Genomic DNA, 17,347 nt, shown 5'->3' on the forward strand with positions numbered 1-17,347 from the left:
CATGCTGATCAGCAGCGCTGGCAGGGATCGGGGACCTGCTGCGATCTGCATGGGAAGGCCAGTGAGGCGGCAGGGATGCTGCAGAGGTTGGGCTCTGCTTGCCCATGTGTAGAGCTGCAGGGCACCGTGTTTTCCCTTTCCTCCCTTACCTGGAGCACGGGAACCCCGCGTTGAGGTTTGCTCAGTGACGTGAGTGACTCCTGGCCAGACCTCAGCCCCAAGCAGGGGGGGTTTCCACCCCCTGTCCCCCAAGCCCAGCCTCTCTTGAAGGCTGCTTGCCAAAAAAATCCTTTTCCATGTTCTCCAGGGGTGGGATGCAGTGAGGCTCTGATACAACTGGTCTCCGTGGTTCCTGCCAGGGACTCCGGGCAGGAGAGGCTGTGGTTTGGTGTAAGATAATCACTCTTTCCCATAGGACATGACTCAAAAGGGTCCCTGGTGGTGTGGAAACAGAGCCCCAGATCAGCATTGTGATGGCCGGAGCCCCGATCCCCTCCCTGCTGCGTGGGGCCCTGTTTTACCTCCGCTTTGTCTTGCTCGGGCTCCTGAATAATGGAAGGGCTGTAAGCAGATCCGGCCCGGCTCTCCGGTTTCCCCAGGGTAAACATGGAGGCTTGGCTACCACCCTGGCCTCACCCTGCCCCTCTCCTTGCTGGGCATCAGGTGTCAGACGGGAGCTGGGCGAGGGCTGGGTGCTGCGGGGAGGGTGGTCAGTACCTGCGGTAGGTCCCCTTGTGCCTGTCCCACCCCAGTGCTCAGCTCCCGCCCCAGCTGGGGAGGACTGGTCCTCCCCAGCCCCTTGGGCTGGGTCTGTGCCCTTGCAGCCGCGTGCCCTGCTTGAAACAGCCTTTGCACCTGGGACTTCTCTCTCTTCTCCAGTTTATTCCAAGAACAAGCAAAAATGTGCCTTTTAGCCTCATTTAAGCCACCTCTCTGTTCCCCAGGCAAAATAATAATTCAGCGAGCAGAGAGTGCGAGCACCAGGTTTCGGGCCAGAGGGAGGTTTGAGAGTGGCTCTGGGTGCCAGGGTCCCAGTTGTGCTTGGGCGCTGAGGCTGTGCCGTGGCCCATGCGGGGGGGGGCGGGTGGAGGGGCCCTTTTCCAGCACCCCAACCAGCATTTGGGATTTGCCCCATAGCATAAGGGATGGGCTGACTCAGGCTGGGCTTGCGGGACTTGCTTGGAGGGCAAGAGAACCCAGGACCACATTGCGGTGGGCACCGGGGGCTGTGTCCTGGCTGTGGATTCCTTTCCCTCTCCGAGCAGGCTCATGGATGTGCGTGGAGAGGGTCAAATCCTGCCCTAGCCCTGCACCCTGAGGTGGCACGTGGGGACCAAAGGAGGATTCTGGTGGCTCTGCTGCACCCCGTAGCTGTGCTGTGTTCCCTGAAAGGCATGTTGCCATGGTGGGGCTGCCTGTTGCACCCACGAGTGCTGGGGACCCCAGGGCTTTGCTGGGCACCGTGGCCCCCCACCCTCCCCTTCCTTCCTGCCAGGGCAGGAAGGACCAAGCCGCGTTTCCTTCCTGCGCAGCGATGGAGATCATGGGGCATCTGCGGTGAGAAAAGCCCTCCCCATCCTGCAGCTGCTGCTGGTTCTTTTGATATCCCACGTGAGCCACCGAGCCCCACATCCCTTCCTTACCATGTGCGACTAAACAGCAAATCTCTGCTGGGTTGCACCGTCCCGGCTCCCTTGGCCCCCTGGTGACTTCCAGCCCCTGCCGGGGTGCAAATGCCAGACTGCCCCTGCTCCGATGCAGGCAGGGGGTCCCCACTGAGCTCCCCAGGACCCTGTGGGGACAGAGCCACTGGCATCCCATGATGGGAATTTAAGGATTTAAAAATCAAACAGCGTGGGAAAAGCGAAAGCCAGCGGATCTGGGAGCCTGCAGACCTCTCTTCCTCTCCTTCCCAGCACCATCACCTGCTTCCTGCCCTACCTTATCTCTCCACAGCCAGCTTTGTCCTCGCAGATGTGTCTGAGGCTGGCAGTTCCATCTGAACCCACAGTGAGCAGCCAGGGCTGGAAGGTGTCGCGGGGGATTTGTAGAAGACGGAGCCTGGGAAGAGACGTTGGGGCCTTTCTGAAGGTAGGAGAGGTCCAGGCCAGCCAGGAGAGGAGGGAAACGGGATCTGCACTTCCATGTGGATAAATGGGGAGGATGGGATGGAGGGGAAGGGAAGGGTCTTCCTCTCCATTTGGATGCCGGGAGTGAGTTGCTGGGTCGGAAGATGAGTGCCTGGCTCTGAGCTGGGTGCAAGCGATGCTGTTGGGTGACTCGTCGTGGGCGCTCCGGGGCTGCGTTCCCGCTGTGGGTCTGGAGGAGGGAAGCGGTGGGAGAGAAATGAGGCTTGGAGGGTGGAGGAGCTGGGGACAAACTGGGCCACGGGAAGGGCCCCGCATGGCTCACGTTGGCTCCCGGGGACAGAAGGGGCTTCGTCCCCAGCCAGGGCTGTGATGCCCCGCGCTCCAGTGAGGAGCTGAGGTGTGTGGAGAAACTGTGGTGCCCCCGCGGTGTGCATCCTGGGTGGGATCCTGGCAGCTGGCTCTGCCCTGGCTTGGGGTGCCAGGGGGTGCAGTTCTGGCTCAGCAGCCCTGGAGGTTTCTGCCGTCTCAGCACGAGGGCTGGAAAATAAATGGGTGAAAAGACGCAACAGCTCTGTGTCACCAGGCTCCCAGCTCAGCGCACGGTGCATTTTCACCTCAGTGCCACCGAAGTGGCAGGTTTGCACGGAAGTTTGGGGTGCTGGGGCTTGGCGAGAGCCCTCAAGGGGTCTGATACTGCCTGGGGGACTGGGGCCGCCAACGGAGGTGGCGGGTGGGTGGGATACAGCCGGTGCCATCGTGGGATGCCCAGTCTGTGGAGGAGGCTGAGGCTGCCCTAACTCCCGCAGTGGGGCTGGGGGCCCTTCACCCCATCCCACCTGGGGTTCCCACCAGCCCGGCTGGTTCACCGAGCGCTCACCGGTGCGGGGCAGAGGACGCTGGCAGACGCTCCTCCTCTGCGGGAGGCAGGCGAGGACTCGGGGTGGGGCTTTGCCGAGCGAGAAACCAGAGTCCGGCCAGCTCTGGGGAAGTTGCCAGGGCTGAGCACCCTGGTGAGACAGCGAGGCTGCCTGGCTGCTGCCGCCGTGCACCCACGCGCCGGGCTGCCGCGCACCCCGTAAGTCTCTGCCACCTCGGTGGGCGCGTCCGGAGCGGTGCTGGGCATAAGCCATCTCGCTGGTGTCGTGGGACGGGCTGCATGGAAAAGGGGTGCCTCGGGCCGGGGTTGCCTGGGGACCTGGGCGGGGGGGGAGGTGAGGGCAGGGTGGTGGGCTGGGGGTCCCTGTGCTGTCACCTGTGGGGACCGGATCAGACTCAAGTGTCCTCTTACCAAGCTGCCTGCAGAGACCCCCCTGTGCTGTGGGGCTGTAGGAGACCTGGGCTGACCTAAAGCTTTGGCTCCCAGAGTCCTGCACTACTGAGATGCAGCTTTTCCCCTCCTTCCTCCCTGCGGGACGACCCTTGGAGTAGAGACACCCACAGAGCGTGGGGCCAGACCCTGGCCTGGCTTCCAGGGGCACCCCATCCCACGCAGCCCCGGACGGCTGCAATTTGCCCATCGGGGACATTGTGCTGCCACAACTTGCCATGTCTTCCGCTCGAGCGAGCAGCGATTTCTGGCGCTGGGTTACACCCTGCCCCTCTCCATCCTGGGGACCCCCACCGGGAGGTGGTGAGGGGCACTGATCCGTGATGTAGGAGACCTGGCGCTTACCCCGCTGGGTGAAGCACACCATTTTTCCGTGCCTCAGTTTCCCCCAGCATGGAAAGGCGCTTCTGGCAGTGGGACGGTGAGCCCTGGTTGTTCCCCTCCTCCTGTGCAAACAGCCCCGCTCTCCCCAGTGCCAGAGGAAGCAGCTGGCGCCGCCTGCACACAGGGAGCATCCGTCCCTTCCTCGCAGCCTCACGGGACTGAGGCCATGTATTTACTTGTTCCCCTTCCCCTCCGCTGCTGGACTGAGTCATGGCTGCTGTGTCATGCAGCCTGTTTGGCCAGGAGTCTCCTAACGAAGTGGAGGAGTTTGTCTAGCTCTGGGTGAGTGGCTCTTGGTAGCCAGCTGCTCCTGGCCACCAGCCCAATGTCCCCACGGGGGAGTGGCTTTTGGGGACATCCCCAGTGAGGTGCTGAGTTGTGGGGAAGGTGCACGAGGTGCTGGGGCAGGAGTGGGGACAGGGATGCTCTGTGGGGGCACCTTGAGCAGGAGCCGAGAGGATGCTGCATCCTGGATGTGCCCACGGTGGCGTGGCCCCTGGTTGTGCCCATGTAGCTGGGCTGCTTTGTTTCTCCATGGAGGCAAAAATCAAAAGCCCAATTAGGGGGCTAATTATGGGACAGTGTTCGTTACCTTCTGTTCTGTTAAGCCTGAAATGCAGAGCAATGCTGGAGGGGTGAGGTGCGTGCAACCTCCTGTTCGCCACGGGCTCCCTGCTCCTGCTCCATGGACAACACCGCTGCCCATGGGAGCTGGGGGTGCTGAGCAGCACCTTGTTTTCTATCCAGGATGGGCCGTGGGCAGCCAGACGCCCTCCTGGCAGCCAGAAAAACCTTTGGCCACCCAGAGTATAAATACACCCAGTCCAGTGCGTGGCTGGCCGCCAAGCCTCGCTGTTCCCAGCTTGCACCATGGCCTTGGCGCTGCACCACAGATCGTGGAGGTCCGGGCTCAGAAATCCACCTCCAGGGTGGCTTCAGGGCGTAATGTCCTGGTGGTGCAGGATGGGTCCCTAAAGCTGCTCCCCCCTAAGCCGGCGAGCTGCCTGTGCCCCCATCGTTGCAGGGGAAGGAGAGGCCGGGGGGCTTTGGGAAGAGCTGGCCGTAGGGCTGGCCCATGGCAGTGAGCACCCCCAATTCTCCCCATGCTCTGCTGTGACCTGGACAGAGATTTTTAAGCAGCTCCAGGAGCTGCTTGTCCCCCTGAGCGCTTCAAGGAACCAGTGATAACCAGAGCTCAGCCACTGCTGGGTTCAAGCTTGGGGGAGACAGCTCCTCTGCTCTCCTTGGCCGAGATGGGTCTCACTAACGCCATGGCTCAGCCCAACCCTTCCTGGAAGAGAGCAGCGCGCTCTGTTTTAATTGCTTCTCTCTGAGTAACGAGCAATGTTCCCGGGGGAGGTCAGCACAGCAAGGATGCGCTGACTGCTTGCATTGGGGGGACCTGCTCTGCACCAGCCTGTTGAGATGCTAACAACCCCCCAAAGGACTTTTGGGCAGGAAAACAGGGGTTTCTCCTTAAAATAAGCCCAGCACAGCTCCAGGGCAGCGGCAGCAGAGGTGCTGCACCGGTCTCTGCCGTTTGGGGACCGTGGGTGGGCTGGGAGCATCCGCTGCACAGCGGCAGTCGATGCAGTGATGTATTTAAGAAGTCCTGGGTAAAGCCCAGCCTTCGTTCAGGAAGGCTGGCAGCTTTCTCGGTTTCTGTTATACGGCTTAGAAGGGCTTTTCCTCCACATGTTTGTATTCAAAGACGCTTTGACCAAAACAAGCCGACGCGCTGTGAGCAGTTTGGATGGGGCTGACTGTGTCTGCCTCGCCAGGCTGGGCACTCGCTCAGGCTCCAGTTTCTCGTTTTCCAGGGCAGACCTGGTCATATTTATAATGGAAAAACCCCGGGCGAACACGGGAGCCTTTTAGCTTCCTACCGCACCTCTGCTACAAGGTACAATATCTAAAGGGCAGTACAAATTCGTTGAAGGTGACACTCCTCCCCCTCGGGGACGGCTTTCTTGTTCTACCAAGCAAGGGATGTGGCTGGGACGGGGCGAGTGCGGCTGCCGGTGGTGGCTGCCTGGAGGCAGATGGGGAGCAGGGCAGGTAGGAGGGGCTGGGGGAGCTGCTTCATCCTTGTGATGCTGGAAGAGCAAGCTTGGGTTCCTTTGAGACCTGAGCGTTTCCCAGGGCTTGGTGCCAAGTCCCGAGGTCTTGGTGACTGCTCCTGGGGTGCCACCCCAACCCGAAAGCCTTCCCCGAGGCGTGCGTCACCTGTGTTTCTTCTGCCTCCAGCTCCAGGGCTGCTGTGTGGGGTGTTGCAGGGCAGCCGGGGGTGTTGGCAGGGCTGGGGGGGTGGATTTTGTACCTGACTGATTTTTTTTCCCTGGCTGGGTTGGGGTGTCCTGCCCCTGTGTCATCGTTTAACCCCAGCCAGCAGCTAAGCACCACACGGCCGCTCGCTCACTCCTCCCCACTCCCAGTGGGATGGGGAGGAGAATCGAGAAAAAGTAAAATTTGTGGGTTGACATATGAACAGTTTAATAACTAAAGTCAAAATACTAAATAATAATAATAACAATAATAATAATGAAAAGGAATAGAAAAAAAAAGGAAAAAAAAAAAAAAAAAAAAAAAGAAAACCCAAGAAAAAACCAGTGATGCACAATGCAATTGCTCACCACCCACTGACTGATGCCCCAGCAGTGACCCGCCCCTCCCAGCCAACTCCACCCAGTTTATATACTGGGTGTGATGTTCTATGGTATGGAATATACCTTTGGCTAGTTCAGGCAGCTGCCCTGGCCATGCTCCCTCCCAGCTCCTTGCACACCTGCTTGCTGGGAGAGCATGGGAAACTGAAAAATCCTTAACTTAGTATAAGCGCTACTTAGCAACAACTAAAACATCAGCGTGTTATCAACAGTATTCTCACACTAAATCCAGAACACACTGTACCAGCTACTAAGAAGAAAATTAACTCTATCCCAGCCGAAACCAGGACAACATCCAGCCCTTATTTTATACCATTTATGTCATGCCCAGATCCCACACTTTTCCTGTCTTGTAATATATACACACAGATACCATTCCCACAGTCCATGGGCCATCTCTGTTGCATGTCTGTTGAGTTCATTCGGTCTGTGACTTTGGGCTCCATCTGTCGTAACAGTCTGGGCAGGAGGGATGGTGCAAAGTCCACTCGGTCAGCAGAACAGGATTGGGCTTCGGTGCGGTGCGGCGGGCGGGTGACACTGGGCGCGGCAGGAGGATGGTGTGTGGTGTTGGATTGTGGCAGGCTGCTGTCAGTCCTGCTTCCGTTACTACTGTATTTTGCTCAGTTTTATCAAAGTTCATTCTTCATTAATCTAAGTAATTCTTACTGCAATGCCATTGATATAGCATATAACGATTATAACAATGATGACATACAGTGGCAGGATTATATAGCAATCAACATCATACAATTTAATCTATTGGCTATTCTCACCTAAAATCAAATCGCCTTGAGGCACGCATCAGACTTCCCCGTCCTTCCGCATCACCCACCAAGCGCACCCAGGTCCTTGAGCAAAAGCAATCCCACGAATGGGTTTGCCTTTGCCTGAGGCAGGAGTAACCCAGACTGTTTTCCTTAGCATATTTTTTATGTGCACTACAGGGACTTTAGCCCCTTCTACAGTACGTAATGTAGTAATGACTGGGCAGGGCCAGCTCGATTGGCAGATCCTCTAGTGTTGACTAACCAGGTGGCCTTTGCTAAATGTGTATCCCAATGTTTAAAGGTTCCACTACCTATCGCTCTCAATGTAGTCTTTAACAATCCATTGTCTCGCTCGATTTTCCCGGAGGCTGGTGCACGATAGGGGATGTGATACACCCACTCAACGCCATGCTCTTTGGCCCAGGTGTCCATGAGGTTGTTTCGGAAATGAGTCCCGTTGTCTGACTCAATTCTTTCTGGGGTGCCATGTCACCATAAGATTTGCTTCTCAAGGCCCAGGATAGTGTTCCGGGCGGTGGCATGGGGCACGGGATATGTTTCCAGCCAGCCGGCGGTTGCTTCCACCATTGTAAGCACATAGCGCTTGCCTTGGCGGGTTTGTGGGTGCGTGATATAGTCAGTCTGCCAGGCCTCCCCATATTTCTATTTCAGCCATCGTCCTCCATACCACAGAGGCTTTAACCGCTTGGCTTCCTTAATTGCAGCGCATGTTTCACATTCATGGATAACCTGTGCGATAGTGTCCATGGTCAGGTCCACCCCTCGATCACGAGCCCATCTATATGTTGCATCTCTTCCCTGATGGCCTGAGGTGTCATGGGCCCACCGAGCTAAAAATAATTCACCCTTATGTTGCCAATCCAGATCTACCTGAGTCACTTCAATCCTAGCAGCCTTGTCTACCTGTTGGTTGTTTTGATGTTCTTCAGTGGCCCGGCTCTTAGGTACATGGGCATCTACGTGACGTACTCTCACAACCACTTTCTCTAGCCGGGCAGCAATATCTTGCCACAATGCAGCAGCCCAGATGGGTTTACCTCTGCGTTGCCAGTTACTCTGCTTCCATTGCTGCACCCACCCCCACAGAGCATTTGCCACCATCCATGAGTCAGTATAGAGATAAAGTATTGGCCATTTTCCTCGTTCAGCAATGTCTAAAGCCAGCTGGATGGCTTTCACCTCTGCAAACTGACTCGATTCACCTTCTCCTTCTGCAGTTTCTGCAACTTGTCGTATAGGACTCCATACAGCTGCCTTCCACCTCCGATGCTTTCCTACAATGCGACAGGACCCATCAGTGAACAGGGCATACTGCCTCTCATTTTCTGGCAGTTTATTGTACAGTGGGGCCTCTTCCGCACGCATCGTCTCCTCCTCTGGTGACATTCCAAAACCTTTGCCTTCTGGCCAGTCCATGATCACTTCTAGAATTCCTGGGTGACTGGGGTTTCCTACTTGAGTTTGTTGTGTGATCAGTGCAACCCACTTACTCCATGTAACATCAGTTGCATGATGTGTAGAAGGGAGCTTCCTTTTGAACATCCAGCCCAGCACTGGCAGTCAGGGTGCAACAGGAGCTGTGCTTCAGTACCAACCACTTCCAAGGCAGCTCATACTCCTTCATATGCTGCTAATATCTCCTTTTCAGTTGCAGTATAGCGGGCCTCGGATCTTCTGTATCCCTGACTCCAAAACCCTAGGGGTTGGCCTCAGGTCTCCCCTGGTGCTTTCTGCCAGAGACTCCAGGCTCCATACTGGCTGCGGTGTAGAGCACATTTTTTAAATCTGGTCCTGCCCGGGCTGGCCCAAGGGCTACTGCATGAACTATCTCCCGTTTAATCTGTTCAAAGGCTTGTTGTTGCTCGGGGCCCCATTTAAAATGGTTCCTCTTCCGGGTCACTTGATAGAGAGGGCTTACAATCAGACTGTAATTTGAAATATGCATTCTCCAAAAACCCACAATGCCTAAGAAGGCTTGCGTTTCCTGTTTACTAGTCGGTGGAGACATAGCTGCTATTTTAATGATCACATCCATTGGGATTTGACGACGTCCATCTTGCCATTTTATTCCTAAAAACTGAATCTCCTGTGTGGGTCCCTTCACCTTACTCTGTTTTATGGCAAAACTGGCCTTCAGAAGGATTTGGATTATTTTCTCCCCTTTCTCAAAAACTTCTTCTGCTGTGTTGCCCCATACGATGATGTCATCAATGTATTGCAGATGTGCAGAGCTTCACCCTGTTCCAGTGCAGTCTGGATCAGTCCATGGCAAATGGTGGGGCTGTGTTTCCACCCCTGGGGCGGTCGATTCCAGGTGTACTGGACGCCCCTCCAAGTGAAAGCAAACTGTGGCCGGCACTCTGCTGCCAAAGGGATTGAGAAAAATACATTAGCGATATCACTTGTGGCGTACCACTTGGCTGCCTTTGACTCCAGTTCATATTGAAGTTCTAGCATGTCTGGCACAGCAGCACTCAGCGGTGGTGTGACTTCGATCAGGCCATGATAGTCTACTGTTAGTCTCCACTCTCCATTAGACTTTCGCACTGGCCATATGGGGCTGTTAAAGGGTGAGCGAGTCCTGCTGATCACTCCTTGGCTCTCCAGTTGACGAATCAGCGTATGGATGGGAATCAGGGAGTCTCGGTTGGTGCGATATTGCCGCCGGTGCACCCTTGTGGTAGCGATTGGCACCTGTTGTTCTTCAACCCTCAGCAACCCCACAACCAAAGGGTCCTCAGAGAGACCGGGCAAGGTGGACAACTGTTCAATTTCCTCCGTCTCCAAGGCAGCTATACCAAAGGCCCACCGGTACCCCTTTGGGTCCTTGAAATACCCTCTCCTGAGATAATCTATGCCAAGGATGCACGGGGCCTCTGGGCCAGTCACAATGGGGTGTTTCTGCCACTCATTCCCAGTTAGGCTTATTTCAGCCTCCAGTACAGTTAGCTGTTGAGATCCCCCTGTCACCCCAGAAATACAAATGGGTTCTGCCCCTTTATAGCTTGATGGCATTAGGGTACACTGTGCACTGGCGTCTACTAGAGCTTTATACTCCTGTGGGTCTGACGTGCCAGGCCATCGAATCCACACAGTCCAGTAAACCTGGTTGTCCCTCTCCTCCGCCTGGCTGGAGGCAGGGCCCCTCTAGTCCTGGTCATAGGATTCTCCACTCACTTTTTGTAAAAATGGATTAGAATTCCTTCTCAAAGGATCAGGAGTAAGATCAGCCCTTCTACTCTGTCTGGCACACCGCTCACACTGCCCACCAGAGACTGGGGCAGCAATTTTCCTGGAAAAACCTTCATTTGTGATTGTTTTTCCTTGCAATTCACGTACCTGTGCATCTAGGACTGAGGTAGGTTTTCCATCCCACTTCATCATATCCTCTCTGTGATCACGCAGGTAAGACCACAGGGTAGCCCGTGGTGTGTACCTTCTATCTCCTCTCTCTTGAGCAGAGGGATGCTTATTCCTAATAGCTGAGATACTGGTCCGTACAGGTGGGAGGCAGAACTTATCCTCAAATCGCTGGAACTCTTGGGACCATTTCTCGGCTAGTAGGTCTGGCAGTTTCTCCACAGCTGAGACGAGGGAAGAAGAGAGACTTTCTTCGTATTGCCGGAGTTGGCCAGCCAGTTCATCCACTGTTGGTCCCTCTTCATCTTTCCAGTCCATTACTGCCAATGAGTTGGCATACGACGATGGTGCGCGCCGTGTAAACTTCTGCCACATGGGTCGTGTGCAGTGGACTTCATCTGGATCTGTGGGTAACTGCACATCGTCCAGGTCATAATAAACCATCTCCCGCACGGCTAATTCCCTCAGGTACTGTATACCCTTCTCCATGGTAGTCCACTTGCTTGGATGACATACCACATCTTCCTTGAAGGCATACCTTGACCTCACGCCTGACAGAAGTCGCCTCCAGAGGCTGAGGGCTTGTGTCTTTTTTCCAATCACTTTGTAAATGCCCCCTTCCCTAGAAAGGGATCCCAGCTGCTTGGCTTCCCTACCCTCTAATTCCAAGCTACTGGCTCCATTATCCCAGCATCGGAGCAGCCACGTGATAATGTGCTCGCCTGGACGACGGCTGAAGACTTTCCGCGTATCTCGCAGCTCACTCGGGGATAGGGATCGGGTGATTATCTCCGGTTCTGCCTCTTCCTCCTGTTCTCATGATAACCCTGGTTCACCTTCATCCTTCGCTAAGTGAGCTGGTTTGAGTATTTCTTCTTCTGTACAGGGGTGACTGATACCGGCATGGGTTGGTTCGCTGGTTCAGCTGCAGTGCCTGTCACGGGGGCTGAAGTGGCTGCAGTGCCTGTCATTTTGTTGTCAGATCCAGACACCTTCTCTTCCCCTTGAGGGTACTGAATAGTGTTGAACAGGGCTCGGTAGGCATGGGCCAGGCCCCAGCACATTGCAGTGATTTGTGTCTCCTGGGAATTGTCGAGGTGACAGCATACTTTTTCCAAATGTTCTACTAGTTTTTCAGGATTCTGCACTTGTTCAAGGGTGAAGTTCCAAAACACTGGAGGTGCCCACCATCCTAGGCATTTGCCCATGCTACCCCACACACCCTGCCACTCATAACTCTCCAGCCTTGGGGCAGATCTCTGGGTGATCCTCTTCTTAAATAGTTGTTTAACCCTGAACAAGACCTGAACCACATTCAGGAACATGCTCGTTCCTAGCAATAGGACCAGGTTAGTTTCAACATTCCAAGGATATTCAAAATTTTCAAAATTCTCAAACGCTGCTGTAAGTAGCCTGGAGGAGAAGGGGAAGGTGAAGGCAGGTGTCTCCCCCATCGATTGGCTCTCCAAGGAGAGAAGGTAAAGGGTGTAATTATTAATAGTTTCTGCTAGATAGCTCTCAAAGTGCGGAGATAACAGCACTGCTGAGTACAAATACCGGAGTAGTCCCATGACCAATAATTTTATTGTACCATAAACCAGTGTTACGTAGTACAGCAAAGCGAAAACCTTAATCCACCTCACCTGATGGGTGAGCAGCAGCAGCACAGGGGCTATATACAGAAAGCGAGGTGATACGTAACACGACTCTAAGAACGAGCACCACAACTCTAAGAGCCAATAAATCGACATTGTGACCAGTGACTATTAAACTAATATAACGAATGTTTATAACAAATCTGTTCTAATGCATTCCAGTCAGATTTGTCGTTATCTCAACCTGTCGGGCCCCACGTTGGGCGCCGAAAAGGACAGTCATGGTTTAACCCCAGCCAGCACCTAAGCACCACGCAGCTGCTCACTCACTCCTCTCCCCCTCCCAGTGGGATGGGAGGAGAATGAAAAAAAAGTAAAACTCGTGGGTTGAGATATGAACAGTTTAATAACCAAGGTAAAATAAAATATAATGCTAACAATAATAATAATGAAAAGGAATATAACAAAAAAAATGGAAAAAATAAAAGAAATAAAACCCAAGAAAAAAAAACCAGTGATGCACAATGTAATTGCTCACCACCCGCTGACCGATGCCCCAGCAGCGATCCGCCCCTCCTGGCCAACTCCCCCCCAGTTTATATACTGGGCATGACGTTCTATGGTATGGAATACCCTTTGGCTAGTTGGGGTCAGCTGTCCTGGCCATGCTCCCTCCCAGCTTCTGGTACACCTGCTTGCTGGCAGAGCTGGGACACTGGAAAAAATGTTATTAACTTAGGATAAGCGCTACTTAGCAACAACTAAAACATCAGCGTGTTATCAGCATCATTCTCACACTGAATCCAAAACACAGCACTGTACCAGCTACTAAGAAGAAAATTAACTCTATCCCAGCCGAAACCAGGACACCCTGCCTGCCCAAAGGGGATGGTGCGTGGGTGCCTCCTGATGCCCCATGGCTGCCCCCGGGTACGCACCCCTGGGTGCTCTGGGCAGAGGGGTCAGCCCCGGGGGTGCATCCAGGTGCTGCCCCACTGTCCCATCCAGGGGATGGTGGTTTTCCCCAGGCTGTGCCCTGACCTGACGTGCCTCTTCCTCCCGCAGGCCTCACGTGCTGGTCCAGTGCTATGCGATGCTCCCTGAAGCGCTCCCTCACAGCTGCGCTTGCAGCCGCCTTCGTCGTCCTCCTCCTCCTCCTCCGTGGGGGCAGCTGGCAGGAACAGGATCCCCTGCAGGTGAGTCCCCCACCAGTGATGTCCCACTGGAGGGGCCACTGGAACATCTTCCATCCCTGCCTGACCCACATGGATCCCAACCCCAGCTCTGCTCCCTTCCCTGCACCATATCACCCCCAAACAGCAGCTTTGCCTTCTCCTCTCCCTGGGGTTGCCCTGTGCACCTGGGTCTCCCCCAATCCAGGAGCTGGGAGGGCAGGACAGGGGCTCCCCCTCATTTCTGGGTTCACCTGTTGTCATTCCCCCTTGCTCATGGATGTCCGTGGTGCCCTGGGGTCTGACCTGGCTGCCTGCGGCTCCCATCCAGGTGGAGCTTAGGGGCTTGGCCCCAGCCACGGTCCTGCAGATGCTGCAGCCGGAAGGAGCCCAGCGCATCCTCAGGGACACGGATGACCTCTCTGCACTCCACAATGTCTCCTACCACCTCCTCGCTGGCTTCTTGTCACCCCACAAAAGTGAGTAGCTCCAGGACCCTGGACTGAGCAGGGCTCTGGGTTTGCACATCTCTCCCGCCGCAGCTGCACATCCCAGCGTGGACCTGCCTCATCACTGCTGCTGCTGGGGCAGGGAGGGGACTGCTTCCAGCCTTTTTGGGATGGGGGACCTGCCGATACCTGGTGACCTCCCTAGCTAGCCTTCACTGCTCTGTCTGGGGAGGTGGAGGGGTAGAGGAAGGTCTGCATGCTGAAGCATGGTCCATGCTTCTGCACCTTGGGACTGGGGTGACCACAGACATTTTGGGTTTCTCAGATCTCTATGGGGAGGGTGGCTGAGATCCTGTCTCCCTGGCATTGAGTTACCTGCTCTCCAGTCAGGAAGGTAGAGATGGTGGGGCTGGACCATAGGGACAACCGTATAGTGTGGGAGATGTGGGTCAAGCTCTTGGACAGGTGCACGAAAAGCAATTCACATGCAAACACCATGGGAAGGAGCTGAGGGCAGCCCCACAGGAGCCCATGCTGAAACCAGAGGTCCAGTACGTGCACAGTGCTGCACAGACCAGCAACAAGAGAAGCTGCAGCAAAGCTGAACAAATTCAGCCACAGCTGGGCTGTGGGGAGGGCAGAAGGAAGCCTCATCCCAGCGTGGTTGCATCTCTGTGAGGTTCAGAGTAGGGTAGGGGCATGCTTCCTGACAAACAAAGCTATCCCTGCCCCATAGACTCTCTTTGCACTGTTCCTTCCCCAGCTTTGGCTTTTTTTAAGGTGTTTTTCCCAAATATTTCTTCTTCAGAGGAGCCTCTGACTTCTCATCCTGTCCTCTCCCTGCCATTTGGGCCAATTTTGGGCACCTCCTGAGTGCTGGGGGCTTCAGCTTCAGAAAAGGACCTGCCGGCCTTGGACGTGGGGCCATAAATAGCATTAACCGCACAGGTTGGCCCTGCGGAGAGCTTTTTGGAACCCCCTCCTTGCGTCTTGCAGGGAAAAACCTCACCGTGGTGTATCCCAGGTCACCCCTCAGCCTGCTAATGCCTTCCCTTTGCCTTGCAGAATTCTTGACGGTGGGATTGGCATCAGTGCGGCGGCCACGTGGCTACTACCTCTGGCCACACTCCAGTCCCTCTTCAAGCAGTCAACGGAGGAGGAGCTGCAGGAGATGGTGGTGGTGGTGCACCTGGCCGACACGGACCCCAGATGGAACATGGACGTGGCTGCCAACATCGCCCACAAGTTTGCTCACCACATCCTCCTGGGCCGGCTCCTGCTTATCCACGCTCCCCAGGAGTTTTACCCCACCCTGGAGGGCCTCAAGAGAAACTACAACGATCCAGAGGAGCGGGTGAGGTTCAGGTCCAAGCAGAACGTGGACTATGCCTTCCTCTTCGCCTTCGCTGCCAACCTCTCCTCCTACTACTTGATGATCGAGGACGATGTGTTGTGCGCCAAGTCCTTCTTGACGGCCATCCGCAAGGCACTGGCTTCCCAGGAAGGCTCCAACTGGGCCACCCTTGAGTTCTCCAAGCTGGGCTACATCGGTAAGCTCTACCGCTCCAGTGACCTTCCTCGCCTGGCTCGTTTCCTCCTCCTCTTCTACCAGGAGATGCCCTGCGACTGGCTGCTGGCCCACTTCCGCCTCCTGCTCACCCAGAAGGACGTCATCCGCTTCAAGCCCTCCCTCTTCCAGCACATGGGCCTCTACTCCTCCTTCCAGGGCACCGTCAACCGGCTGGAGGACGATGAGTTCGAGGCCAATGCCTTGGACCTTCCGGACAACCCGCCAGCAGCCTTGTTCACCAGCATGTCTGTCTTTGAGAACTACGAGCCCCTCAAGGCTTACAGCACAGCAGAGGGGTATTTTTGGGGGAAAGACCCAGCAGCTGGCAGCGTCTTCTCCATCATCTTCCAGCAGCCGGCCCACATCACCCGTGTCCGAGTGCGCACAGGCTCCAACGAGCGCCAGGGTGATTTCCTGCATGCTGGGGTGCTGGAGCTGGGCTGGCAGCGGCAGGCTGATGGCCGGGACTGCTCTGCCTACACGACTGTGGGCACCTTCAAGAAGGGGACCTTTGAGCAGCAGGGGCTGGAGAGGGGCATGCCCAGCCCCGTGGAGTGCGTGAGGATCCGAGTAACCCAGGACCAGAGCGAGTGGCTCATCATCCAGAGCATCGACATCTGGACCACAGCAGGCACCTGACCACGGAAGTGGCAGCTTGCCAAAGCGGCTGGATTTTGTCCTAAGAGGTCTTTTATTTTTCTCACTCCCTTTCTTGATAAGGAATTAAGTTATTGACTCCTGCTGGCACTGCCGCCTGTCTCCCAAGGGATGGCAGGCGCTGCTGCGCGACGTGGACGGGGCCGGGAGCAGGGCCCACCAGGCTGTGCCTGCTCGGGGGACGCCCCAGCGAGCAATGCAGGGGGTATGGGGAGGAGCAGAGGCTTGGGAGTTTCAGGCTGGGCAGTAGAAAACATTTCCTCCCCGGGAGGATGGTGTACAGGACAAAGCTAATCAGCTAATTAACAAACCAAATAATTAACAGGGCAGTGGCATTTTTTGCAACATCTCCACACCATCCCTCCTCCATCTGAGTTTTCTAACTCACCCACTCCTGATTTCTAACCTGCATTTTTTTTCCCTCTCCTATCCCATTTTCAAGCTGTTCCTGGGAGGGTCAGGGGAAGGTATGGGGGTGCTGCTCACCAAACCCCTCGCTCTCCAGGATCAGGGACCCAGGGGTCCCGTCACTGGGAGCAGGAACCCTACCACTGGTGATCACCGGTGTCTCGGTGCTGATCAGAGGGGCACCGGCCACCAGATGGACCCATTGCACTGGCTCAGTCCCTGCAGGACAGCCACGGCAGCTCTCATCCAGCTGCTGCTTGTGTTCAGACCCTTCAAACAGATTCTCCCCCTCTCAGGGGGGCTGCAGTTCCCAGGGAGCACACCCTGTGTCCGTGAGGGATTCACACCGAGAGGGAAGGACAGGGAAGATGGGGTTTCTAAAAGGGGGAGAAAGGTCCCAACGATTGAGCACCATGGAACAAGGATGGGGAAAGGAAAATGTGACCTCGGTATAATGTGAAGCTCTGGGTACTTTTTAGCCCAGCGAGGTGCTGAAGGGTAACTGGCGTACACGCAGGCCGCAGGCACAAAGCCCCCAAAAAGCTTCTGTTTGGATTTGTCCAGCAGGATCAGCTTGGAGGGCTGGATCCTGCCGGGCAGCTCAATCAAAAGCTGTTGGCGCTAGCATGCAAGGCGGCGACCGGCACCTCTCCCAATTCGGCTTTTAGCAACAATTGCTCAGCTTTCAACAAACGAGGGATTCTGATCTGCTTGGCCTTCCTGCGAGACAGCTCGGAGCAGTTTGTCGCTAACTTGCGCCAAGCAGGACTGCTCTGGTTTGCCAGTGTTTTAAGCCCGGCTCTCCTGGAGCAAGACAGTCACCCTCTGAGCAGAGACAGGCACAAACCAGTGCCAGGGGACCCGCCTGCAGTGCCGAA

The 17,347-nt window shown here is 55.6% G+C and overlaps 2 protein-coding genes across 2 annotated transcripts in view; one reads left to right on the plus strand and one right to left on the minus strand.

Moving 5' to 3' along the window:
* Positions 1–12,277, minus strand: part of LOC127026358 (guanine nucleotide-binding protein G(i) subunit alpha-3) — a 378,524-nt gene extending 366,247 nt beyond the window's left edge. Inside the window, exon 1 of the mRNA XM_050911558.1 lies at positions 12,271–12,277. The gene's annotated coding sequence lies outside the window, so the exon portion shown is untranslated. The remainder of the gene's footprint in view (positions 1–12,270) is intronic.
* A 1,024-nt stretch (positions 12,278–13,301) lies between these two features.
* Positions 13,302–16,101, plus strand: LOC127026353 (alpha-1,6-mannosyl-glycoprotein 4-beta-N-acetylglucosaminyltransferase-like). The gene is given in 4 exon segments (XM_050911550.1): positions 13,302–13,409; positions 13,717–13,864; positions 14,900–14,950; positions 14,953–16,101. Coding segments are annotated over 4 exon segments (1,398 nt in total). The 3' UTR covers positions 16,044–16,101.
* The last annotated feature ends 1,246 nt before the right edge of the window (positions 16,102–17,347 follow it).

Source organism: Gymnogyps californianus, chromosome 27, assembly GCF_018139145.2.
Source record: "Gymnogyps californianus isolate 813 chromosome 27, ASM1813914v2, whole genome shotgun sequence".
In the NCBI taxonomy this organism is placed as follows: Eukaryota; Metazoa; Chordata; class Aves; order Accipitriformes; family Cathartidae; genus Gymnogyps; species Gymnogyps californianus.